Here is a 27,731-nt window from a genome sequence, read left to right on the forward strand (position 1 = left end):
TGCCAGGAACCCGAGGTGTGTGTCCAGTAGGGGCGGGAGCAAAGTGGGCGTTTGGAAAAAGTCCCATGCCTGGAAAGGAATACACGGTGGAGCACATTGACTACCTCAAGGCATGCTCCCACGGTTCAGAAAGCCGATTGGCTAAAACTGGGAAAGTCCCGCCCACGACGCTCACTGGCCAATGGCTGCGTGAAATCAGGGCGAAGTGGGCGGGATAGAGGGCGTGGGCCGGGGGTGGGGTGCTAGCCTCGTGCGGGCTCCTTAAGTAGCGGCTGCGTGGCTTCCCTGGCACGCTAGTCTTACGACGGCACGGTCAGGTGGTGTAGAGCTGGACGGCAACGACGTCGGACGCGCCCCTTCTTGGAACAATGTCCCACCACGGAGGAGCTCCCAAGGCCTCTACATGGGTCGTTGCTAGTCGGCGAAGCTCGACAGTGTCCCGAGCGCCAGAGAGGAGGCCGGCGGAGGAGTTGAATCGAAGAGGTCCTGAAGGATATAGTGTCGGCAGAGGTGGTCGCTGGAGAGGCCCCTCTAGGCCCCCGGAGGCCGTGGCCGCTGGTCACGAGGAACCGCCGCTGTGTTTTGCTTTGAAGACCCAATTTGTGGGCGCGGTAATCGGTGAGAATGGGTGTGGCTGGCAGGGCAGGATAGGTGGGGCCAGGGGCGGAGCCTGAGCGAAGGCATTTCCTCCTCGCTGCCTCACCTCCAATCAGCTGCCACCTAGTGAGGTTCAGGTCTCTCCCAGAGCTATTTGTAAAACTTGGGGATAGAGTATAATTTAATCTGGCCGGGCGCGTTGGCTCACGACTGTAATCCCAGCACTTTGGGAGGCCGAGGCGGGCGGATCACCCCAGATCAGGAGTTCGAGACCAGATTGGCCAACATGGCGAAACCCTGTCTCTACTAAAAATATATATATATTTAAAAAATAGCTGGGCGTGGTGGCGCGCGCCTGTAATCCCAGATACTCCGGAGGCTGAGGCAGGAGAATGGCTTGAACCCGGCGGCAGAAGTTGGCAGTGAGCTGAGATCGCGCCACTGCACTCCAGCCTGGGTGACAGAGCAAGACTCCGTCTCAATTTAAAAAAAAAAAAAAGTAATTTAATCCACCTTTTGGTGTTTATACAGACAATGTATTTGGGAGAGCAACTCCTAGAAGACTAATGAAGTCTTAGGGCTGAAGAGGGATCCTTAGAACAGGCCTTTTAACAGACAGCTAACCCCAGAATGAAAAACAAAACTTAATCAGTCTTTCTATGAGTACCATTTAGAGCCAGAAATCAAAGAAAAGCTATAAGGTCATTGTAGGGCTGCCTAGAGCAGTTGTATCTTGCTTTTAGTTTCCTTAATTTTTAAAAAGTTAAAAACCTTTTCTTACTACATCTTGAGTGTTAACATTCAATTCTGAATTTTTTAATTTTTTTCTTTCTTTTGATTTTTTTTTTTTTTTTGAGACAGCCCTGTGGCCCCGGCTGGAGTGCAGTGTGGCGTGATCTCGGCTCCCTACAACTTCCACCTCCCGGGCTCAAGCGATTCTTGCACCTCAGCCTCCCTAGTAGCTGAAATTACAGACGTGCGCCACCACGCCTGGCTAATTTTTGTGTTTTTAGTAAAGATGAGGTTTCACCATATTACCCAGGATGGTCTCGAACTCCTGTGGATCCACCCACCTCGGCCTCCCAAAGTGCTGGGATTACAGACGTAAGCCACCGTGCCCGGCCCATTTCTGAATTTTTTTGAAAAGCATTTAAAAATGATTAGAATGATTACCCCATTGATTGCCATTAAGCCCGAGTATAAAGTGCCACATTTTACCTATTAGGTATATTTCACCGTTTTTAAAACCTGAGAAAAATGAACAGATGGAGGCTGCTACAAAATAGTGCATTATAAGACTAATTGCTATACTACCCACAGATTCATTGGCCTTTCAGAAGGCTTGGGCTCAAGATCTGAAGAATGATGCTCCATGAAAGAAAGCCACTAGGTTTGCAATAAAAATCACTTAAGTTAATACTTAGCAGATGAAAGGGCACTGTGCTGCAGAGCACTCACTTGATGTTGGATCTGAATCCATCTTTTTTATTGTAAAAAATGAAATACCCTCTTTTAAATGTATATCACACAATACTAGCAATAAGCACAATGTTGTATCCCAGATCTCTGGAACTTGCATGACTAAAACTGTATGCTCCTTGAACAGCTCCCCATTTTTTTCCTGCCCCATCCCAGGGAACCACCATTTACATTGTTTCTGAGTTAGATTACTTTAGATAATCCATATAAGTAGAATCATGAGTAATTGTCTTTGTAATTGGCTCATTTCTCTAAGAATAATATCCTCCAGGCTTACCCATTTTGTAGCATGAGACAGGATTTTCTTCCTTACTAAGGCTGAATGGTATTCCATTATTAAGTATATACCTTACTTTATCTATTAATCAGTCTATGATAAATGGGTAGCTTCCACCTTTTGATTTCGGTAGTGTTATTATGAAAATGGGAGTGCAATATATCTTTGAGACTCTGCTTTAAATTCTTTTGGATGTATACCCCAAGTGAGACTGCTGGATCATATGTTAATTTTATTTTTAATTTTTTAGGAAATCGATACTATTTTCCATAGTGGCAGCACCATTTTCAATCCCACCAGCAGTACTCAGGGGTTCCAGTTTCTCCACATTCTTACCAACGCTTTTTTTCTGTTTTTGATAATGGTCATCCTACCAGATGTGAGGTGACAATCATTTTGTGGTTTCAATTTGCGTGGACCTGATTAGTGATGTTGAACATCTCATGCCTGTTGGCCATTTGTGTGTCATTGGAGAAATGTCTATTCAAGTGTTTGCCCATTTTTCAAAGCTTATTTGTTGAGTTGTATGAAAGAGTTCCAATTTCTACATCCTCTCCACCAATTTGGACCCAATTAGGTTTTGTGCAAGCTGATACAGAATCCATCGTCTCCACCTGTCTGGGATAAGAGTCTCCTAAAACCCACCAAAATTTGGAATAGAACCTCTTGCTTCCCTCTTTCCAAACAAAAAATGATTGTTGAACCCTAGGAGCATTTGGGGGGAAGAACTAGAGAATGTTTGTTGAGGAAAATGGGTAAATTTTCAACTTACTAATTTCAACTTATAACAATATATTCCTTTGTTTTTAAAAACAGGTCGTGGTGGGTCAAAAATAAAGAATATACAAAGTACAACAAACACCACAATCCAAGTAAGCCATCTGTGTTCTTCAGCCCTTAAGAGAGCATCATGCATTTCTAAGGGAGCACCTAACTCTACTTTTCTTTTTAAGACAGCCTCATTCTGTCTCCCAGGCTGGAGTGCAGTGACGTGATATCAGGTCGCTACAACCTCCGCCTCCTGGGTTCAAGCAATTCTCCTGCTTCAGCCTCCTGAGTAGCTGGAATTACAGGTTCCCACCACCAAGCCCAGCTAATTTTTTTTATTTTTATTTTTTATTTTTAGTAGAGACGGGGTTTTACCATGTTGGCCAGGCTGCTCCCAACTCCTGGCCTCAAGTGATTCACCTGCCTTGGCCTCCCAAAGTGTTGGGATTACGGGCATGAGCCGCTGCACCAGGCCTTAACTCTAATTTCTGCCAAGTTATTAACATACTAGGGTAAATTAGGTAAGTTGCCAAAGTTCTTCATACTCCTTATTCTCAAGAAGCCACCTGAATTTTAAGCTGTTCCAGGTGTAGGTTTTGGGACTCTTGGAGGTAAAAATCTTTTTTTTTTTTTTTTGAGACAGAGTCTCGCTCTGTCGCCCAGGCTGGAGTGCAGTGGCACGATCTTGGCTCACTGCAACCTTCGCCTCCCGGGTTCAAGCAATTCTCCTGCCTCAGCCTCTGGAGTAGCTGGGATTACAGGCACATGCCACTGTGCCTGGCTAATTTTTGTATTTTTAGTAGAGATGGGGTTTCACCATGTTGGCCAGGCTAGTCTTGAACTCCTGACCTCGGGTGATCCGCCCACCTCTGCCTCCCAAAGTGCTGGGATTACAGGTGTGAGCCACCAGGCCCAGTCGGAGGTAAAAATCGTTAGAGATAATCTGCATAAGAATGAGATCACTGGAATATTCATCATGTCCAAAAGGTCTTCCTTCCAGAGAGAACCCTTTCCTCAAACTTTGGCTAGCTCTTGTATTCTCTATCTTAGTGAATGATAGCAACATTCACTGAGTTTACAAGTCTGTAATCTGACTATCCACATTGGTATTTCCTTATTCTCATTCACTGCTAAGTCTTGACTATTTCTTGGGCTTCTCACGGGGAATGTCATCATTTGCCTTCCCCCCAACTGTATGTCCTGCTTCTATTTGTATCCTCTAATCATTCTCCACTGTGGTCAGAACGATAATTTTATTTTTTTATATTTTTTTGAGACGTGAGTCTTGCTCTGTCGCCCAGGCTGAAGTGCACTGGTGCAATCTTAGCTCACCGCAACCACTGCCTCCTGGGTTCAAGAGATTCTCCTGCCTCAGCCTCCAGAGTAGCTGGGATTACAGGTGCCCTTCCAGCTCGCCTGGCTAATTTTTGTACTTTCAGTAGAGACAGGGTTTCACTGTATTGGCCAGGCTGGTCTCAAACTCCTGATCTCAGATAATCCACCCGCCTCAGCCTCCCAAAGTGCTGGGATTACAGGTGTGAGCCACTGCGCTTGGCTAGAACAATCATTTTAAAACACAAATTATTTGTGTCCCTTTCCTATGTGAAAGCCTTTCATAGTATCTCAGGCCTGTAAGTCTAGACTCCTTAAAGTTGTTGACTTGATTCTGGCCTGTTCACTCTCTCCAGTGTCCTCTCCCCTGATTCCTTGAGTACTCCACCCACTTCCTGACACACGCTGCTACCATAGCTTTTTCCTCATAAATAATTCCTTCTCACCTTTCAGGGAAGTCTAAGGCCCCCATTCTGTGTAGTTGTCCCTTTCCATAGCATCCCATAATGGCCTCGTTTCAGCACTCATACAGAGTTGTAGTGCCTGTAAATACTGTAGATGATAAACATTGTTTGAATTGCCAACCTAACGCAAAATTTGGTGTGCAGTATTTTCTAGATAAATATTGAATCCATTAGGGTATTTGAAATTATAGATGTTGATAGGTGTTACTTGTAGATTCTATTCACAAAATGTGTCAGTCTTGTAAACGTAAGCCCCTAACAGTATACATGAGTTAAGTATAGAATCCCATCAAGTTAAAAATTTACCTAAGTAACCTGGCAGTTCAATAAACTCTCTATATAGCACATAGATTATGTCATTTCAGCCCTACAATTCTGTAAAATTAGCGAAACAAATACCATTTTATAGGTTGGAGACCTCAGAATCAAAATAATATTATCTGTCAGGTTAATGCCTTAATTATTTCTCTACACTATTTGCTGAGTTTATTCCCTAGCTATCCAATTTTAAATGTTCAGGTTGTCCTGCCCCTCTCCCTCTGACCAGGAGGTAAATCCCAGAGTAACTATAAGTAGTATTCTTCTCTAACTAGAAATTTAGACATTGATTGGTAGTAATACTGTATTTACTTTATACTGTAATAGTTTTTGAAGTTGAGTGATTGTTGGAAGGGGTTAGGGGCTTAGGGAACTTTTTTTTTTTTAGGGAACTTTTAAGTCTCACCTCTTTTTCCCCTTGTACCTAGATAATACAAGAACAACCAGAATCATTAGTCAAAATTTTTGGCAGCAAGGCAATGCAAATGAAAGCAAAAGCAGTGATAGACAATTTTGTTAAAAAGCTAGAAGAAAATTACAATTCAGAATGTGAAGTTGGTAAGTAATTTTCTCCCACTGAAGCCCTTTAAAAATTTTTAATTTCATTCAGTGTTATAAGCCATTATACCTGATTTCACTTTCTGATTCAAAGCATTCGGCTGCCATAAATGTAGTCTTAATGATTTTTTACTATGAATGAAAGCCCAGAATATTTTTCCTCAAATTAAAATACCAGAGCTCTATGTTCATGCCTAGCAGTTTTACTTTTAGCCACAGGGAAGTGAAAATGAAATAACCCTTTATTTTTATTTATTTATTTTTTGTCTTTGTGTTAATCTAGTTCTCGCAAGCAGGGAAATAACCCTTTAATACACACACTTTAGTGTTAGTGGGTAGAGTAAGGATTGGTCCCAGGATCCTAACCCTAGTCTTGTCTTCAGATTCATGGCTGACATTGAAAACTGCTTAAATATTTGGTTATTTTAAAAATCTCAGGTCTGTTTAGAATAGAGAAAACAATTACTGAATCATATCTAGATGCAATGTGAAAGTAGAATAGAGACACCTGGGTTTAGAAGGCACCATTGCCTTTTAGTGTTTCTTGGGGAAAAAGACAAGGTCTAAGATTCTATTTTTGTATCTGTCTCATTTATTTATTTTTATTTTTATTTTATTTTTAAAACTGTTTTGAGACAGGTTCTCACTGTGTTTTCCAGGCTGGAGTGCAGTGGTGTGATCATGGCTCATTATAGCCTTGGCCTCCTGGGCGGGAGTGATTCTCCCACCTCAGCCTGTCGAGTAGCTGGGACCACAGGTGTGTGCCACACACCCAGCTAATTAAATTTTGTAGAGTAGAGATGGGGTTTCACCACGTTGCCTAGGCTAGTCTTGAGTCCTGAGTTCAAGCGATCCTCTCCACCAGCCTCACAAAGTGCTGGTATTACAGGAGTGAGCTACCAAGCCTGGCTCTTCGTCTGTTCATCTGAGATAATATCTGCTTCCCAGGAATATTATTGTAACGACTGAGTAATGGGTATGACAATATTTTAGCAAACATTAGGCTTGTATTATTTTACTTACCTTCTCCAATCAAATTAAATTTTTATAAGTTGTTGAATGATAACAAATGACAAGGTTGTCATGTTAATGTGGTACAGAAACCCCAAATTTTATATTTTAAGCGTTGTCTGGTTATTAAAAAACAAACTAGAGGCCGGGCGCGGTGGCTCACGCTTGTAATCCCAGCACTTTGGGAAGCCGAGGTGGGTGGATCACAAGGTCAGGAGATAGAGACCATCCTGGCTAACATGGTGAAACCCCGTCTCTACTAAAAAATACAAAAATTAGCCGGGCGTGGCGGCGTGCGCCTGTAGTCCCAGCTGCTGGGGAGGCTGAGGCAAGAGAATGGCGTGAACCTGGGAGGTGGAGCTTGCAGTGAGCCGAGATCGCGCCACTGCACTCCAGCCTGGGGGACAGAGCGAGACTCCGTCTCAAAAAAAAAAAAAAAAAAAAAAGAAAGAAAAAAACTAATCGATACAAATGTTTTTAACAGATACTGCATTCCAACCTTCCGTTGGAAAAGATGGAAGCACAGATAGCAATGTTGTTGCAGGAGATCGGCCATTGATAGATTGGGATCAAATTAGAGAGGAAGGTTTGAAATGGCAAAAAACAAAGTGGGCAGGTCAGTGCTGCTTCCTAATATTTACATATATTGTTTCTGTTAACTGCAGTTTTTATTCTCTGTACAATGTCTGTGTTTTATTTTTAGTAATGAAATGTATATGAAAATAGTAAAATCTAAAATGCTGCAATTAGTCCCTAGGTTATGATAGTTTCTATGTTGTCAGCTGTCATTTATGCTATAGGGGAAATATTAAACCTATTTATAGTCTGTCAGCGGTAACTCACTGCAAAGGGCTAATGAAATACGAAAAAATCAGTCCCAGGGGGAAAATAGGAAGGGAGTAAACATGCAAACCATAAGTTAACATTGTTGCTGTGATTGAGTAAAAATAGATCTTGGAGTATCCTGGTTGACAAGAGCAAAAAAAAAAGGGAAAGCCATTAAATATAAGAAGCATTACAGTTCTTGGCAGCATTTTGTTTGTTTGTTTAAATTTTGTTTTTGATTTTTATTTTTCAATTTAAAGATGAGATCTCACTATCCTGTCCAGGCTAGTCTCGAACTCCTGGCTTCAAGTGATCCTCTCCTCTTACCCTCCCAAAGTGCTGGGATTACAGATGTCAGGCACTGTGCCCAGCCTTGTTTGAATTTTATTTTATTTTATTTTTTGAGATAGAGTCTTGCTGTGTCACCCAGGCTGGAGTGCAGTGGCGCGATCTTGGCTTACCACAACCTCCATCTCCCAGGCTCAAGTGATTGCTGTGCCTTAGCCTCCCAAGTACCTGGGATTATGATGTGTGCCAGCAAGCCCAGATAATTTTTATATTTTTAGTAGAGATGGGGTTTCACCATGTTGGCCAGGCTGGTCTCAAACCCCTGGCCTTAAGTGATCCACCTGCCTCGGCCTCCCAAAGTGCTGGGATTACAGGCGTGAGCCCCCCACCCAGCCCTTTTGTTTGAATTTTAAATGAGATTTCTCACGTGGAACATTATATATGGGGGATAATGCTTCATTATTCAAGCACTAGCCTTGGCTCTCGGGAGGAGGCAGCAATACAACATCTTTTATTTAAAATTTAAAAGCACTAATATGTTAACCAAAATATTGACAGTTATTGCTACTATGTTGGTCAAGACCTCTGCAAGTTACGTTTCCTGTGCGGCCTAAACAGTTTGTGTTGGGAAGATTTGGGATCAGGGACCAGGGAAAGGATTTAAGTTTGGAAGAGGTATAATAAGCTTTTAAGAAATGTAGCTAGGCCGGGCCCAGTGGCTCATGCCTGTAATCCCAGCACTTTGGGAGGCCGAGGCTGGTGGATCACCTGAGGTCAGGAGTTCAAGACCAGCCTGGGCAATATGGTGAAATCCCATCTCTACTAAAAATACAAAAATTAGCTGGGTGTGGTGGCACATGCCTGTAATCCCATCTACTGAGGAGGCTGAGGCAGGAGAATCGCTTGACCCTGGGAGGTGGAGGTTGCAGTGAGCCGAGATTGCATCATTGCACTCCAGCCTGGGCGACAGAGTAAGACTCCATCTCAAAAAGAAAAAAGAAAAGAAAAGAAATGTAACTTAAGAGAGTAGACCAAGGATATAAATTTAATTTCTAAAAAAGGAATTGGATGGACCTTCAAAGAAAAGATAATCAAACTATTATGTGTGGGAGTATATTTATCAGTTGTGGTGTTTGATGTCTTACAAAGCATGCTTCATTTTAATTTTTATTAAATTTTTTTTGAGGGTTTCACTCTGTTGCCTAGGCTAGAGTGGAGTAGCAAAATCACAGGTCATTCCAGCCTCCATCTCCCAGGCTCAAGTGATCCTCCCACCTCAGCCTCTCAAGTAGTTGGGACTACAGGCACATACCACCATGCCAGGCTAATTTTTTTTTTTTTTTTTAAACGGAGTTTTGCTCTTGTTGCCCAGGCTGGAGTGCAGTGGCGCAATCTCAGCACAGTGCAACCTCTGCCTCCTGGGTTCAAGTGATTCTCCTGCTTCAGGCTCCTGAGTAGCTAGGATTACAGGCGTCTGCCACCATGCTCGGCTAATTTTTTGTATTTTTAGTACAGATAGGGTTTCACTATGTTGGCCAGGCTGGTCTCGAACTCCTGACCTCAGGTGATCCACCCGCCTTGGCCTCCCAAAAGTGCTAGGATTACAGGCGTGAGCCGCCACCCCCTGGCCCCTTTTTTTTTCTGAGACAGAGTTTCACTTTTGTTGCCCAGGCTGGAGTGCAGTGGTGCTGTCTCGGCTCACTGCAACCTCCGCCTCTCTGAGTAGCTGGGATTACAGGCATGTGCCACTGTGCTGGGAGAATTTTTGTAATTTTTTGTTTTTAGTAGAGATGGGTTTCACCATGTTGGTCAGGCTCATCTCAAACACCTGACCTCAGGTGATCCACCCGCTTCAGCCTCCTGAAGTGCCAAGATTACAGGTATGAGCCACTGCGCCTGGCCACCAGGCTAATCTTTAAAAATTTTCTGTAGAGACAGGGTGTCACTATTTTGCCCAGGCTCAAGTGATGCTCCCTTGCCAGCCTCTCAAAGTGCTGGGATTAGAGGTGTAAGCTACTGTGCCTAACCTCCAGAAAGGGAGATCTCTTCGATGGGAGCAAGCCTCGTTGGCAAAGTGTAGAACTATCAAATGGTATGCATGGTAAATAAAATATATTGTAGTATGATTTCTGTAGCTTTGACTAAGTATTCATGATGCTGTAAAATTTATCAGTGTGGATTTTCGCCTTTGTCCCAGATTTACCACCAATTAAGAAAAACTTTTATAAAGAGTCCACTGCCACAAGCACCATGTCAAAAGTACAAGCAGATAGTTGGAGGTGGGTAGTTTTATTACCTAGTTGTGTAAGTATTTGTATAGTTAGGTTATTGGTATTAACACTTTGGGCAAATGTGAAATGATATTTGAAGGCTACGCCTTCAATATTCAAATGAAAATGTGTCCACTTACATGATATTTTAGAACATTGTTGTCTAGTAAAACTTCCTGCAGTGATGGAAAATGGTCTATATTTGTGTCCAATGGAGTAGACTGGCACTTAAAGTATGGCTGGTGTAATTAAGCAAATGAATGTTTATATTAAATTGAAATAGCCATGTGTGGCTAGTGCCTACTATATTGGACAGCAATTTTAGAGAATTATTTCTCCAGTAGTTGAATTGAAAAAAAAAAAGATCTAATCTTGTTAATTTCTTAAACTCTTCAGTCCTTGTTACCTGAAATTGGAAGGTTTTAATTGCAATGGTTTTTCTTACTATTAAAGTCTGATAAAACTAAGAGATGCATGGAATAGCAGAATGGTTAAGGTGAGGAGCAGGGTAACTTACTGTATGATCACCTGTCAAATTGAGAATACTTCCTAACACATAGGATTTTTAAGGATGCATTAATGAAATATGGAACATCATAGGCCCTCAATGTTTGCCAAATCTGGTTTTAATTTATGAAGCATGATTTTCAGGCTCCTCATCTTTGATCCATGAAACATTCATTGACCTACTACTGTATAATGTTTTTAACTTTTCCATTGCAACTATTCTCAGATAAGAGACAGATGGACTCCTGCTTCTATTTCTTTATGCATTTCATTATAACTTCCCTGACAGTCTCATTTTAATCAGTTGTAGTTGAATTTCTAGATAAGACCAGAACTGATTTTGGAGAATGTCTTGCTTGGGGAGTAAAGTGAGGAAAGCCACTGATGTTTTTTATTCTTTGAAGGAAAGAAAATTTTAACATAACGTGGGATGACTTGAAGGATGGGGAGAAACGACCTATCCCCAATCCTGCCTGCACATTTGATGACGCCTTTCAGTGTTATCCTGAGGTTATGGAAAACATTAAAAAGGCAGGTTTTCAAAAGCCAACACCTATTCAGGTATGCTTTCATTAATTACAATATTTCACTCAATGTTTTTCTTCAAAACCAGTGATATCTGATTGTTAGAAGACACCAGGGAGCAACTGTCTCTTAGCATTCCCCCAGCACCTTCTCCCTAGAGTTCAAAAAATCTTTGTTGAAAGAAGTTTGGAGCTGGGAAAGAAGGAACAGTTGGCAAAAAATATGTACTTTTTTTTTTTTTTTTTGAGACAGTTTTGCTGTTGTTGCCCAGGCTGGAATGCAATGGTGCAATCTCAGCTCACCACAACCTCTGTCTCCCAGGTTCAAGCAAGTCTCCTGCCTCAGCCTCCCTTGTAGCTGGGAGTACAGACATGTGCTACCATGCCCAGCTAATTTTTGTATTTTTAGTAGAGACGGGGTTTCTCTATGTTGGTCAGGCTAGTCTCGAACTCCCAACCTCAGGAGATCTGCCCGCCTCGGCCTCCCAAAGTGCTGGGATTACAGGCGTGAGCCACCATGCCCAGCAAAAGATGTACTTTTTGTGTTAATGTTTATTATTCCGTTTCAGTCACAGGCATGGCCCATTGTGTTGCAAGGAATAGATCTTATAGGAGTAGCCCAGACTGGAACAGGAAAAACATTGTGTTATTTAATGCCTGGATTTATTCATCTGGACCTTCAACCCAGGTAAGAATTCCTATGGCTGGTTTCTTCTTATGGAGGTTTAATAGATTTAGATATCAAAAATTTAATTAAAGTTTCTTTACCTATTGCTTGATCCAAAGGTAATGCGTAGCTTCAGAGAAGATGCAAAGAATTAGACACTTAAATTGTGCTGGTGAAAGTATAAACTGGCAAAACATTTTTAGGAGGCAATAGGTAATATCTACCAAAAGCCTTAGTAGTGAAACAGTGGAAACTGTTTAAACTATGTTCAATACACTTATCTATTCCATGATAAAATATTTGACATTTTAAATGTTAATGAAAAGACCATCTTAAACAAAAGGCTGGTATTGGGAAGTTGGATTTTAGGGTGTGTGGCTTTTTTTAATTTCCCTACTTTATGGTAAATATGTATTGCTTTTGTAATAAGAAAAAGTGTATAGAAACTAACACTAATCTCTCAGTAAAGCAATCTTATATCTGATAAAATAATACATTTTCTTATGGGGAATTTGGCATATTCTATGTAATGTCAGCCATTTTTTAGGTACATAGATTTTAATTAGCAAAGTCTGTAACATATAGAGACTACTTTTAATCATATACCTTCTCACAAAAAGGCATAGTCTAACTATATCTAACTGATACTCATTGCTACAAAATTTTTTTTTTTGAGACAGAGTTTTCGCTCTTATTGCCCAGCCTGGAGTGCAGTGGCGCGATCCTGGCTTACTGCAACCTCCGGCTCCTGGATTCAAGTGATTCTCCTGCCTCAGCCTCCCAAGTAGCTGGGATTACAGGCGCCTGCTGCCATGTCTGGCTAATTTTTTATATTTTTAGTTGAGATGGGGTTTCACCATGTTGGCTAGGCTGGTCTCAAACTCGTGACCTCAGGTAATCCGACCGCCTTGGCCTCCCAAAGTGCTGGGATTACAGGCGTGAGCCACCACGCCTGGCTTGTTGCTACAAATCTTGATGGCACTGAATAAATGTACCATGCATCTGAGACAAGTAATTTAATATTAATCTGTTTTCTCTCCAAAGCCTTAAAGGTCAAAGGAATAGACCTGGAATGTTAGTTCTAACTCCCACTCGGGAATTAGCACTTCAAGTAGAAGGAGAATGTTGCAAATATTCATATAAAGGGCTTCGGAGGTAGGTAATTTTTTTTTCCATTCCTTCACCAGTATCATATTTTAATCATTTGTAGCTTTATACATCTTCCCCATCATTGTTCACACATTCGGAGAATCCAAATGGCTCAACATGGGTCAGGCATTTAGCACTACTCTAATCAATCAGAGCCTGGGTCAGGTGATGGTACAAATATTGCTCTTTAGGATACAACATTATGGATTGATGGGTGTACATAATTCTCAGAAAGGGGCAGATACCCCTAAAGGTACCTGATAATTGATTTTTATCCCTTTTATTGGATTTTAAGTTGTGATGAGATATTCTGTGCCTAAACATTAACCTTTAGATTTTTTCTTTTTAAGTGTTTGTGTATATGGTGGTGGAAATAGAGATGAACAAATAGAAGAGCTTAGAAAAGGTGTAGATATCATAATTGCAACTCCTGGAAGATTGAATGATCTGCAAATGAATAACTTTGTCAATCTGAAGAATATAACCTACTTGGTAATCATGGAAATAGGGGTTTGGGATGTTGGGTTCAAAAATAACTGAACTGGCCGGGCGCAGTGGGTCACGCCTGTAATCCGAACACTTTGGGAGGCCAAGGCAGGTGGATCACCTAAGGTCAGGAGTTCGAGACCAACCTGACCAATATGATGAAACTCCGTCTCTACTAAAAGTACAAAAATTAGCCAGGTGTGGTGGCATGCACCTGTAATCCCAGCTACTCTGGAGGCTGAGACAGGAGAATCGCTTGAACCTGGGAGGCGGAGGTTGCAGTGAGCCAAGATCATGCCATTGCACCCCAGCCTGGTCAACAAGAGCGAAACTCCATCTCAAAAAATAAAAAATGACTGAACTATTATTTTATTTTCTCTTCCCTCCCCTTGAGCTTTTAATAGTTTTAATCAACTCCCAAGTGCTTGAGTATCAGTTTCTTTTAGAATGGCTGTCGATTTTATTTTATTTTTTATTTTTTTATTTTGAGACACAGTTTTGCTCTTGTTGCCCAGGCTGGAGTGCTGTGGCATGATCTTGGCTCACTGCAACCTTCACCTCCCAGGTTCAAGTGATTCTCCTGCCTCAGCCTTCCCAGCAGCTGGGACTGCAGGCTCCCACCACCACACCTGGCTAATTTTTTCTTTTTAGTAGAGACGAGGTTTCACCATGTTGGCCAGGCTGGTCTTAAACTCCTAACCTCAGGTGATCCACCTGCCTCGGCCTGCCAAAGTGCTGGGATGACAGGCGTGATCCACCACACCAGGCTATGACTGTCAATTTTATAATGGCTGTAGGAATATTTCTCATTCTCTTTAGCATGTTGAAAGAATTAAGACTTCTATTTGAAATTATCATGCATGTTTACTTTAAATTTTGGAAAATAGGTACACAGTAATTAAAATCTACTTGGATATTTTAGACACTTAAAATTTTGTTTAAGGAGATTTGGAAGCTATTGGAAAGCCAACAAAAATCCATATAGACAACATACAATGATAAATTGCTTAGTATTCTGACCTCTGGAGAAATTAAAATCGTGGCTTAAGTAATAGGGGAAATGAGAAAAGCCTTTCTTAGTGTTCTACTAATAAAGAAAGCATATGTGTTATTACCTGCCTCCCATATCTAATCTAACCACATTCTTTTTTGTCAATGCAGGTTTTAGATGAAGCAGACAAGATGTTGGACATGGGATTTGAACCCCAGATAATGAAGATTTTGTTAGATGTGCGCCCAGATAGGCAGACAGTTATGACCAGGTAGGTATATGCCTAATTACTGTGTGCAAAATAGAAATCAGTGGAATAGAATCTCATTCTGTTTGGATTTTCCCACAATATTTGAGCATTACTTGGAAATGTTGAAATCTTTAGGTGAAACATCTCATAACATTGGAAGTAGACCAGTGTAACAATAAGTGCTTATTCATGACTGTTGGGTTTCCTAAGTTACAGATAGGGATTTCAACACAAACATTTACTTATCATAGTAAGGTCTCACTTTTGAATAAAGGGTTCACTTGTCTAAGGAGATAAGCATTTGATTACTGAATACTTATTGCTCACAATAAAACAGGAAGCAATGATTATTTGAATATAGAGTGATCTATAAAGAATGATATCTCCTAGGCTTATATCCTTTGTCTTCATTAGTATAAATAACAACATTGGCCGGGCAAACTGGCTCATGCCTATAATCCCAGCTCTTTGGGAGGCCGAGGTGGGTGGATCACCTGAGGTCAGGAGTTTGAGGCCAGCCTGGCCAACATGGTGAAACCTCGTCTCTACTAAAAATACAAACTTAGCCGGGCACAGTGGCGCACACCTGTAGTCCCAGCTACTGGGAAGACTGAGGCAGGAGGATCGTTTGAACCTGGGAGGTAGAGGTTGCTGTGAGCCAAGATTATGCCACTGCACTCCAATCTGGGCAACAAGAGTGAAAATCTGTCTCAAAAGAAAAAAAAAAAAAAAGAAAGAATGATATATCCTGGGCTTATATACTTTGTCTTTATTAGTATAAATAATATAAAATTTAAAAAATACAAAATCCCCTCACATAGTTTTATTACAAATAACCTTCCTATTTCAAGAAAAGTGAATGTATTTATTTATTTTGAGACAAAGTCTCGCTGACACTCAAGCCGGAGTGCAGCAGCACGATCTCGGCTCACTGCAACCTCTGCCTTCCGGGTTCAAGCAATTCTCCTGTCTCAGCCTCCTGAGTAGCTGGGACTTACAGGCACACGTCACCATGCCCAGCTAATTATTGTATTTTTACTGATGGAGTTTCGCCATGTTGGCCAGGCTGGTCTCAAACTCCTGACCTCAGGTGATCCATCTATCTAGGCCTCCCAAAGTGCTGGGATTACAAGCTTGAGCCACAATGCCCAGCCCAAGAAAAGAGAACTTAGATTTTATTGAATTACTGTGAAGGTATAAAAAGTGGTCACTTTCATTATTTTATATATAGTTGAGGAAACATTTAAATGCAGATATTCTTTGATCAGTATATTTTGAAAGTTTGTTTTGTTTTGTGTTTTGAGATAGGGTCTCACTCTGTCACCCAGGATGGAGTGCAGTGGCACCATTTTGGCTCACTGCAATCTCAGCCTTCCCAGCTCAAGTGATTCTCCCACCTCAGCCTTCTGAGTAACTGGAACTACAGGTGCATGCCACCACACCCAGCTAATTTTTGAATTTTTTGTAGAGACAGAGTTTTTACCATGTTGCCCAGGCTAGTCTTGAACTCCTGAGCTCAAGTGATCCACCCACCTAAGCCTCCCAAAGTGCTGGGATTATAGGCATGAGCCAACAACATTTTAAAAGATTTTTATGGCCAGGCGCTGTGGCTCACGCCTATAATTCCAGCACTTTGGGAGGCTGAGGCAGGCGGATCACGAGGTCAGGAGATCAAGACCATCCTGGCTAACACGGTGAAACACTGTCTCTACTAAATTTACCCAGGAGTGGTGGCAGGCACCTGTAGTCCCAGCTACTTGGGAGGCTAAGGCAGGAGAATGGCATGAACCTGGGAGGTGGAGCTTGCAGTGAGCCGAGATCATGCCACTGCACTCCAGCCTGGGTGACAGAGCAAGACTCCATCTCAAAAAAAAAAGATTTTTATTTGGCTTAAATACTTGGTATTGCCTGCTGACACTATGAAAAATTGGAATTTTTTTGTCGTTTATAAAGGCCAAGAGATAAAATTAACCTAACAGTAATCCCTTTTAGTACCTTTTGTCTTTTTTTTTTTTTTTTTGAGACAGAGTCTCACTCTGTCACCCAGGCTGGAGTGCAGTGGCGTGATCTCTGCTCACTGCAACCTCTGCCTCCCAGATTCAAGTGATTCTTCTGCCTTAGCCTCCTGAGTAGCTGGGATTATAGGCATGCACCACCACGCCTGACTTATTTTTGTATTTTTAGTAGGCACAGAGTTTCCCCATGTTGACCAGGCTGGTCTTGAACTCCTGACCTCAAGTGATCCGCCTCTCCTCAGCCTCGCAAAGTGCTGAGATTACAGACATGAGCCACCACACACGGCCTTACCTTTTCATAGATTAGTATTTAGTTGAAGGTGTACAGGTATCCTTTGGTTCATAAAAACCTAGTATTTATTTACTTATTTATGAGACGGAGTTTCGCTTTTGTTGTGTTGGCTGGAGTACAGTGGCACAATCTCGGCTCACTGCAACCTCCGCCTCCTGGGCTCAAGCCATTTTCCTGCCTCAGCCTCTGGAGTAGCTAGGATTACAGGCACCCGCTAACACACCCAGCTAATTTTTGTATTTTCAGTAGAGATGGGGTTTTATCATGTTGCCAGGCTAATCTTGAACTCCTGACCTCAGGTGATCCACCTGCCTTGGCTTCCCAAAGTTCTGGAATTACAGGCGTGAGCCACTGGGCCCAGCCAAAAACCTATTTATTAAACATATTTGTTTCATCTAATAGCTTTACAGTAGTTGAGTAATCAGTGAATTAACGGTTAAATTTGCCTTACTTATTGAAAAAATAAGAAGTACTAAATTTGTCTTTCACGAGTAACTTGGTTCATAGCATGCTTAAGGAAACATAGTAATGTTTTTACGACAAAATTGTAATGTTTGTAACTTGTATTCCCAGTGCTACATGGCCTCATTCAGTTCATCGCCTCGCACAATCTTATTTGAAAGAACCAATGATTGTCTATGTTGGTACATTGGATCTAGTTGTAAGCTTTTTTTTATTACTATTGTTTAACATTTCTTATGAAAATTCTGAAGATAGCTAATTTTGGTGTGCCTAGTCTGCCCACTCCCCAGTTTTAGGGCAAATCACACTTGCATATAGTTTTAATAGAGCTATAATACCATTATCTCATTTGAAATTTCAATAGTCAGCTAATACCATCAACCTCTAGTCAGGGCCTATATATATATATCTATATATAGATAGATAGATAGATATCTATATATAGATAGATAGATAGATATCTATATATAGATAGATAGATAGATATCTATATATAGATAGATAGATAGATATCTATATATAGATAGATAGATAGATATCTATATATAGATAGATAGATAGATATCTATATATAGATAGATAGATAGATATCTCTATATAGATAGATAGATAGATATCTCTATATAGATAGATAGATAGATATCTCTATATAGATAGATAGATAGATATCTCTATATAGATAGATAGATATATATAGATAGATATCTATCTATATATATAGATAGATATATATAGATAGATATCTCTATATATATAGAGATATCTATCTATATATATAGATATAGATATAGATATAGATATAGATATATATTTTTTTTTTTTTTTGTGACAGAGTCTCACTCTATTGCCCAGGCTGGAGTGCAGTAGGGTGATCTCAGCTCACTGCAACCTCTGCCTCCTGGGTTCAAGTGATTCTTGTGCCTCAGCCTCCTGAGTAGCTGGGATTACAAGCATGGCTACCACTCCTGGCTAAGTTTTGTATTTTAGTAGAGACAGGGTTTTGCGATGTTGGCCAGGTTGGTCTCAAACTCCTGACCTCAGGTGATCGCCCCCCTTGGCCTCCCAAAGTGCTGGAATTACAGGCGTGAGCCACCGCACCCAGCAAAGTCAGGGTTTATATTTTTCTGATACCTAATTTTAACCCTGTTAGAATCAGGGTCTAAACATAAGTCTACATATATACATAAATATAAGTCTATTCCCTTTATGAAGTTAAGACTGAATATTGGGTTCATGTGATGTCAGTGGGAACCCTCCATTATAATATATAAAGTTCTCTTTCTGGCTTTTTGCTTAATCATTAATAAATGAAATTGGCCTTTCACTTAATCATTAATAATAATGGGTCATTGCCTACGCCCCTTATTTCATTAGGGATTTATAAATGGTGATCCATTTAACATTTGTTTTATAAAATGGTTAGAGACATTGCACCACTGCACTCCAGCCCGGGTGACACAGTGAGACTCTGTCTCAAAAATAAATAAATAAAATGATTAGAGACAAATAGTTGGTTGAAGGAATGGTACCAATAGTATTTTGAGGTTAAGTGACGTCTAAGATACAAATCTTGAGTAGAAACAGGTAATTTTTTTAGGACGTCTGCCATTTTGCTTAGCAGTTTATTAAAAACGTTAACCAATGAGAGAGAAGATGCATTTTGAGCTGATGTATGTGGTCTCACCCTCAATCATGATGACCTTGATGAACTATGTTCTTTGAATCCTTTAGGCTGTAAGTTCAGTGAAGCAAAATATAATTGTAACCACCGAGGAAGAGAAATGGAGTCACATGCAAACTTTTCTACAGAATATGTCATCCACAGACAAAGTCATTGTCTTCGTTTCTCGAAAAGCTGTGTAGGTGTTTTTTCTTGTGTGTCCATTATAATTAATTAAATTGATTAGGATCATTTCTATTTGTATACTAATTTCAAATGGGGGTGATAAGTCTGTTATGTTACTTTAGATTTTTGCTAACAGAAGTAAAACTGGTGGCATTAGAATAAGCACCTAAGAATGCTGAGTTTATCTTTTGCTTCAGTGCGGATCACTTATCAAGTGACCTAATACTTGGAAATATATCAATAGAGTCTCTGCATGGAGATAGAGAACAGAGAGATCGGGAGAAAGCATTAGAGAACTTTAAAACAGGTATGTTTATGTAATTAATATTTCATATAGTTTAAAATTAGTGCAATACCTGGGCTTGGCTGAGTGACATCTTTTCATGAAACCCATTTATTTCTAAGATCTGTCCTCACCTTCTGTATCCTAAAACTACACTCATTAGAGCTCTAAACATTAATCTGCCTTTAAGCATTAAATAAACACAAAAGACTTTAAACTTGGATATCAAGGTATTAATATGCAACAGAAAATATATCTGAAGTTATCTGAAAAATGTATCTTTCTGTCATGGTTCGAAGGGTTTAGGACCCATTTGCTGAAACATGGTATCTTGTAACTTGCCGGCAGTTACTTTTCCATTTTCACAAAGTAAGCATTTTAATGTAAACAGTAAGAAATAAAATTGATTAAATTAGTTAGGGCAAATATACTTTTTAGATCTTGGGTTGGTTTATACCAGAATGGTTCAGTGTTCATTTGGCTTTACTTTCTAGGCAAAGTGAGAATACTAATTGCAACTGATCTAGCCTCTAGAGGACTTGATGTCCATGATGTTACACATGTCTATAATTTTGACTTTCCACGGAATATTGAAGAATATGTACACCGAATAGGGCGCACAGGAAGAGCAGGGTAAGTAAGCTTAGTCCACCCATGAAAGGCCAATTCTAGATTCTCCTTATTCCTCTCACGAACTTCTTGCCCAGAAAACCATTTTTTCTATTACCTATAATTTTTCAGCTACTTCTCAGATTCTGCTTGCTACTTTATTTATCCCTGTTCATTTGCTTGTGCCAGACTCAACCTGATTCCATCCATGATTAGCTTCTTATATCTGGTTCTATGTGTTTTATATCTAGTGTCACCACTGGGCTCTGTACCCAGTGGTTACTCTGAAGGTTATTGACAAATTAGTATGGATATGAGAAGACCTTTTTCCTCTTAAGAGAGCTACCACTGGGCCGGGCATGGTGGCTTACGTCGGTAATCCTAGCACTTTGGGAGGCCGAGGCAGGTGGATCATGAGGTCAGGAGATCGAGACCATCCTGGCTAACACGGTGAAACCCTGTCTCTACTAAAAATACAAAAAACTTACCTGGGCGTGGTGGCAGGCGCCTGTAGTCCCAGCTACTCGGGAGGCTGAGGCAGGAGAATCACTTGAACCCATGAGGCAGAGGTTGCAGTAAGCCAAGATTGCGCCATTGCAACTCCAGCCTGGGCGACAGTGCAAGACTCCGTCTCAAAAAATAAATAAATAAATAAAAGAGAGGTACCATCATATACCCCCTTTGCTGTTTAAACCACAGCAGATTTAGATTCCAAATCTGTTTGACCTTAAATCTTAATACATTCCAGCTTCTGTGAAAAAGTTTTCATTTGTCTTATTCTGTATTAACTGAATAATGAATACATATTATAAATGAGATGACATGAGTTTTTTCCCCCACACTAAAGGAGGACTGGTGTTTCCATTACAACTTTGACTAGAAATGATTGGAGGGTTGCCTCTGAATTAATTACTATTCTGGAAAGAGCAAATCAGGTGAGACTATGCAATTCATTAGAAATCTACCTGTTATCAGTTTCTCAGTCAGTTATGCCAGGTACTATGGCTTGCTCTTCATCAGGAAACTTCAAATAAGTTTTCAACACGTTTTGAGGGCTTTAGCATGGCAATGATAAGAAACTATGGGAGCATATAACTGGGAAACTTAATCTAATGGGGGTGAGCAATGAAAGCCCCGCTGAGGAAGAAATCAGTAGAGTGGAGGTGGGGAGAGTTGTAGAAGATGGGGTAAATGTTCCAGCAGGGGGAACATATTCAGGCTCAGAGGTCAGAAAGAATATATAGAAAATGCTACCATATAAAGGCGCATTAAGGGCACTTGGGGCCAGGCGCGGTGGTTCACGCCTGTAATCCCAGCACTTTGGGAGGCCAAGGCGGGCGGATCACGAGGTCAGGAGATCAAGACCATCCTGGCTAACACAGTGAAACCCTGTCTCTACTAAAAATACAAAAAAATTAGCGGGGCATGGTGGCGGGCGCTTGTAGTCCCAGCTACTCGGGAGGCTGAGGCAGGAGAATGGCGTGAACCCTGGGGGTCGGAGCCTGCAGTGAGCCGAGATCGCACCACTGCACTTCAGCCTGGGTGACAGCGAGACTCCATCTCAAAAAAAAAAAAAAAAAAAAAAAAAGGGCACTTGGAAGCAGCTGAAGCAGCAAATTTTATAGCCTGTAGATGTATGTAGGGTTTAATCGAGATACCCGTTTCTGTTTAAAGGATGTCATGTAACCAGCTGTGCGATTATCTGAAATTACTTGGATGCATTTTAGTGTTGTAGAAAAGAACTCAGAATCCTAATAACAACACATTGAATAATTTCAGAGTATTCCAGAGGAGCTTGTATCAATGGCTGAGAGGTTTAAGGCACATCAACAGAAAAGGGAAATGGAAAGAAAAATGGAAAGACCTCAAGGAAGGCCCAAGAAGTTTCATTAATGTCTTCTGTACTAGTGTGGTAGAGGTAAAAGTTCAATAACACATGGACTTTAAAATGCATGCTTACTTAAACTAGGCTTTGTTAATAATGTTTATTGCAATGAGCATGATCTCTAAGTCATTAACATAATAAATTAGGTGTTACTCATATCTATTACTTAATCCTTCTGTGTATACATGGAAAAGAATGAAAGCCAGGTCTTTTTGTACTCATGTTTATAGCAGCACTATTCATAATAGTCAAGGGTATACAACCCAAGCATCCATCAGTGAATGAGTAGATAAACACAATGGAATATCATTCAGCCCTAAAAAGGAAGAAAACTCAGTCATATAGATGAACCTTGAGGACATTATGCTTAGAGAAATAAGCCAATTACAAGGACATACTATATTATTCCACTTGTAAGAGGTACTTAGAATAGTAAAATTCACAGTGACAGAAAATAGAATGGTGGTTACCAAGGACTTGGGAAGTGGGTAGGGGGAATTGTTTGGTAGATAGAGAGTTTTTCATGGCATGAAAGTTTTGGAGGCCATACACAGTGGCTCACGCCTGTAATCCCAGCACTTTGGGAGGCCAAGGCAGGCGGATCACTTGAGGTTAGGAGTTTGAGACCAACCTGGCCAACGTGGCAAAACCCCGTCTCTATTAAAAATACAAAAATTAGCCAGGCATGGTGGCACCCACCTGTAATCCCAGCTATATGAGAGACTGAGGCAGGAGAATCACTTGAATCTGGGAAGTGGAGGTTGCAGTGAGGTGAGTTCGGGCCACTGCACTCCAGCCTGGACAACAGGATGCTGTCTCCAGTTTTGGAGATTAACTGCACAACAATGAATATACACTGCAGAGTTGCACACTTAAAAATGGTTATGGTAAATTTGGATATGTTTATTTAATCACTATTAAGCTTTTTAAAAACAATGTTGGGGTCAGCAATTTACATTTTTTTTTCTATTTTTCAGAATTCAAGATTTTTTAGAAATATAGTAAGACGGAAATTGGACATGTTGGCAGTCTGAAGAGACCGAACTGATTTGACTGATTCTTAAAATAATAGTGTTTGAAAATATAGAATCCAATGTTTTATACTTTCTTTAATAAAAACAGAAGTGTTTAAACTTGGAAGTTGTTTCCTGGATTTTAATTAAGGAGTGTAGCATTAGAATATTTTTCTTTTAATCTTTTAAACTGTCTCCTGTAATTTTGCTGCATGTCATAAGGCCAGTCTTTCAGAATTTAATGTTCAGATTTTGTCATGGCAGTGAAAAAGATGTTTTCAAACAAAGAATCAGCACCTAAAAAAATACTGTTAACAATAAATGTTCATTTCTGTGATAAAAAGACAAGTTGATAATTTGTCTTTCTGTATAGCGTTTTAATTTGTGTTTGCTAAATAATATTTTATTGGAGTATACTTTTCTTAAATTATCCTTTACCCACTTTGAAATGAAACAGTAAATTATTTCATAAGGTCAAAATCTGCAACAACACTTTTTCTTTCCATTTTAGCCTATGGCTTCATGCTAAAACCCTTGGAAAATCAAATTGCACTTCCATGAAATTTTCTTTGATCAAATTACCATCATCCTTCCCTTACAGTTTTATGTTATGTATTCCACCATAAATGAGGGTAACTTATATTAACTTTCAGAATTTATGAGTATATACTTATGTATAATTAGTTTAAGCCTTCATCACGTGAATTTTTCATTACCGCAATAATTGCTTCCTGTTATTAGTGATAAGGTTAAATAGAGAGCCTAATAGAGGAAAGAAAAGAAAGGTAAAAGCAGAAATGAATAAATAGGAAAACAGAGTTCAGTGAAAACCAACAGCAGCTTCTTTAGTAAGACCAATCAAATAAGTTTCTGGTAAGTCTGGGAGTGGGGAGTTGTAGGGATGTAGAGACATTAAAAAATGAGAACAATGCTGGGCGCGGTGGCTCATGCCTGTAATCCCAGCACTTTGGGAGGCCGAGGCGGGAGGGGAGGATCACGACATCAAGAGATCAAGACCGTCTTGGCTAACACGATGAAAACTTGTTTCTAAAAATACAAAAATTAGCTGGGCGTGGTAGCGCATGCTTGTGGTCCCAGCTGCTTAATAAAGATATACACAGACATCTCATAATAAAACTCCAGAATACCAAAGACAAAAATCCTAAAATCAGTCAGAGAAAAATTGAGGCAGAAGAATAGCAGAGGAAGTCAGGGACAAAGGGAACCCTTTGATGTAGGCTAGCTTAAGTGATAGCAAAAACAAAACATGTAAGATAGCAGAAGCAGAACATACGAAATAAGGGAGTAAGCAGTGAGTTAAAACATACAGGATAAAAAATAAGTCACAAGGACTTGCAGTAGGAATTTAGTCACAAAAAATGAAAGTAAAGATGAGCAGCCAGGTGCGGTGACTCACATCTGTAATCCTAACACTTTGGGGGGCCGAGGCGGGTGGATCATTTGAGGTCAGGAGTTCGAGATTAGCCTGGCCAACATACTGAAACTCCTTCTCTACTAAAAATTCAAAAATTACCCAGGGGTGGTGGGGCATGCCTGTAATCCCAGCTACTCAGGAGGCTGAGGCAGGAGAATCACTTAAGCCTGGGAGGCAGAGGTTGCGGTGAGCCCAGATCATGCTACTGCACTCCAGTCTGGGTGACAGAGTGAGACCCTGTCTCAAAAAAAAAAAAAAAAAAAAAAATAAGGTTAAGCAAGGATGAGCAATTAGGTTACAAAAAATAAAGTGAGGGTAAGCAAGTGAGGAAAAAAAAGGCCATGAAATGTAACAAACCAGGCTGATCTCATCTCACAGAAGTCAGTCAGCTCTCCCCTTTCTGAGAGTGCTGAATAAGCTTTTGCTGCTTTGCTTTACTATCTGTGTGTGTCTCATCCAAGTCTTTGTTCAAGACACCAAGTGCCAGGCCAGGCACGGTGGCTCACGTCTGTAATCCCAGCACTTTGGGAGACCGAGGCAGGCAGAACACTGGAGGTCAGGAGTTCGAGACCAGCCTGCCCAACATGGTGAAACCCCGTCTCTACTGAAAATATGAAAATTAGCCAGGCATGGTGGCGCAGGCCTGTAGTCCCAATCAGGAGGCTGAGGCAGGAGAATCGCTGGAGACCAGGAGGCGGAGGTTGCAGTGAGCTGAGATCGGGCCACTGCACTCTAGCCTGGGTGACAGAGTGAGACTCCGTCTCAAAAATGAACAAACAAAACAAGACACCAGGAGCCTGGAATTGCGTGGCACTACCCCAGTAACAAAATGTTAGATTAATAATGCTATTTCTCTGTATTTTCACTGTTTTTTTTTTAACACTTTAATGTGAACATCTGATTTTTTCACATTGAACACATATTACTTTTTTTTTTTTTTTGAGACAGAGTTTCACTCTTGTTGCCCAGGCTGGAGTGCAATGGCACAATCTCGGCTCACCCACAACCTCCGCCTCCCAGGTTCAAGCAACTCTCCTGCCTCAGCCTCCCAAGTAGCTGGGATTACAGGCATCCACCCTCACACCCGGCAAAATGAAAAAAATTTAAAAGTAACATGTCTTTAGGCCACCGCGCCCGGCAAAATGAAAAAATTTAAAAATAATATGTGTTCAGGCCGTGCACAGTGGCTCATGCCTGTAATACCAGCACTTTGGGAGGACGAGGCGGGCGGATCACCAGAGGTCGGAAGTTCGAGCCCAGCCTGACCAACATGGAGAAACCCGATCTCTACTAAAAATACAAAATTAGCCAGATGTGGTGGCGGGCGCTTACAATCTCAGCTACTCGGGAGGCTGAGGCAGGAGAATCGCTTGAACTTGGGAGGTGGAGTTTGCAGTGAGCCAAGATTAGGTCATTGCTCTCCAGCCTGGGCAACAAGAGGGAAATTCTGTCTCAAAAAAAAAAATTGTTTTCATTTTTATCAAAGTCAAATATACATGTACTGTATGGAAGCAAATTGTTCTACAAGGCTTAATTATTTATTTTTGTTTTTATTTTTTATTTATATTTCTCTGCCAGAAATCTTGGACTATACAAAGCTTATTTAAAAAGTAGTCTGTTGTCAGAAAAGATGGTAGCCTAGTCTTGGTATTCTTGTGGAGAACTTAGAAAACTTGAAGAGTACTTGTACCCAAATTGGATTGTGCTTTAATGGACAATGGCTGTATTTTCCCCCATGTCAAAAGAATCCTAATGAAAGCAGTTGTTTTTCAAGTTCCTAGGGGGTCCAGTTGTCCAGAATCCCCAAGGATAAGATGCTCCCTATAAGAGTAGAACTTTAACCTCACTCACTGACATCGTAGGAGCCTCTAGCTGTGGAATTTCTTAGGAACTCAAACTTTCAAAAGCATCCAGAGAGTCAAAGCTGGGGGAAAAAAAGCACAGAAAAATAATAAAATTTTTAGGCCGGGTGCAGTGGCTCACGCCTTAATCCCAGCACTTTGGAAGGCCAAGGCAGGTGGATCACGAGGTCAAGCATTCAAGACCAGCCTGGCCAACATAGTGAAACCCTGTCTCTACTAGAAATACAAAAATTAGGCGGGTGTGGTGGTGGGCGCCTGTAATCCCAGCTACTTGGGAGGCTAAGGCAGGAGAATCACTTGAACTCGGGAGGCGGAGGTTGCAGTGAGCCAAGATCGCGCCACTACACCCCAGCCTGGGTGACAGAGCAAGACTCCGTCTCAAAAAAAAAATAATAATAATAACAATAATAATAACATTTTTTATTATTTTTAATATTATTTATTTATTTATTTAGAGATGGAACTTCGCTCTTGTTGCCCAGGCTTGACTGCAATGGCACGATCTCGGCTCACTGCAACCTCTGCCTCCCAGGTTCAAGCAATTCTGCCTCAGCCTTCCTGAGTAGCTGGGATTACAGGCATGCACCACCACACCTGGCCAATTTTGTATTTTTAGTAGAGATGGGGTTTCTCCATGTTGATCAGGCTGGTCTCGAATTCCTGACCTCAGGTGATCCGCCCGCCTCGGCCTCCCAAAGTGCTGGGATTACAGGCATGAGCCATGGCACCTGGCCATAAAATTTATTTTTTATATTCTACTAATAACTGCTGTTGTACTTGGGCATGATCAATCATATAACTGTCATTTTTTGGTTTTATTCTGTTTTGGTTTGGTTTTTGCCAACTATATTCATATTTACAAAAAAACTAAATAAAATCATTTTGTTTTAAAAAAAAGTAGTCCTGAACCCTTCCACCCTTCATTTTCCACTCCCAAGATGTAACCTTTTCATCTTTTAGCCATTAATAAATTGCTTATACTGCAATTTCTTGGTTTTAAAAATTTGACATCTACTGACTTCCCACTATAAGAGAGATTAATTCAGTTTTTGCATACCTGTGACAGTCAGACCCTCAGGGTTGTCCTGTGGCCCCCCACCTCCTGAGGTTCACATCTATGTAGTAAAGAATTTAACCTAACCCAAAGAAAAGTCTCACCTTTGCCCTTGGCTTCTGAAAGGTAATGGCTAAATTCTTGGAATGTGCCAGAAAGTATAACAATGTGATTTATGGTGGGGTCTTTGGGTCATGGTATCAGCTTATACTGT

General features: G+C 40.8%; 1 protein-coding gene across 3 annotated transcripts; it reads left to right on the top strand.

The window, feature by feature from the left end:
* The first annotated feature begins 184 nt into the window (after positions 1-184).
* DDX43 (DEAD-box helicase 43) lies at positions 185-23,293 on the top strand. 3 transcript variants are annotated; one of them, XM_054492491.2, is made up of 16 exons: positions 185-618; positions 3,170-3,225; positions 5,664-5,793; positions 7,289-7,420; positions 10,115-10,196; positions 11,099-11,255; positions 11,788-11,906; positions 12,930-13,040; positions 13,385-13,526; positions 14,682-14,782; positions 17,642-17,729; positions 19,262-19,389; positions 19,574-19,683; positions 20,154-20,292; positions 22,048-22,186; positions 23,131-23,293. In XM_054492491.2, the coding sequence occupies exons 1-16, from the start codon at positions 369-371 to the stop codon at positions 23,185-23,187; spliced, it is 1,941 nt and encodes a 646-aa protein (XP_054348466.1). In that variant the 5' UTR covers positions 185-368; the 3' UTR covers positions 23,188-23,293. The 3 variants fall into 3 exon arrangements, with proteins under 3 accessions (XP_054348466.1, XP_054348465.1, XP_054348467.1); XM_054492490.1 differs by lacking the exon at positions 23,131-23,293 and adding an exon at positions 21,116-21,203 and having other exon boundaries at positions 22,048-22,720; XM_054492492.1 differs by lacking the exons at positions 3,170-3,225; positions 5,664-5,793; positions 23,131-23,293 and adding an exon at positions 21,116-21,203 and having other exon boundaries at positions 224-618; positions 22,048-22,720.
* The last annotated feature ends 4,438 nt before the right edge of the window (positions 23,294-27,731 follow it).

This window comes from Pongo pygmaeus, chromosome 5 (assembly GCF_028885625.2).
Source record: "Pongo pygmaeus isolate AG05252 chromosome 5, NHGRI_mPonPyg2-v2.0_pri, whole genome shotgun sequence".
In the NCBI taxonomy this organism is placed as follows: domain Eukaryota; kingdom Metazoa; phylum Chordata; class Mammalia; order Primates; family Hominidae; genus Pongo; species Pongo pygmaeus.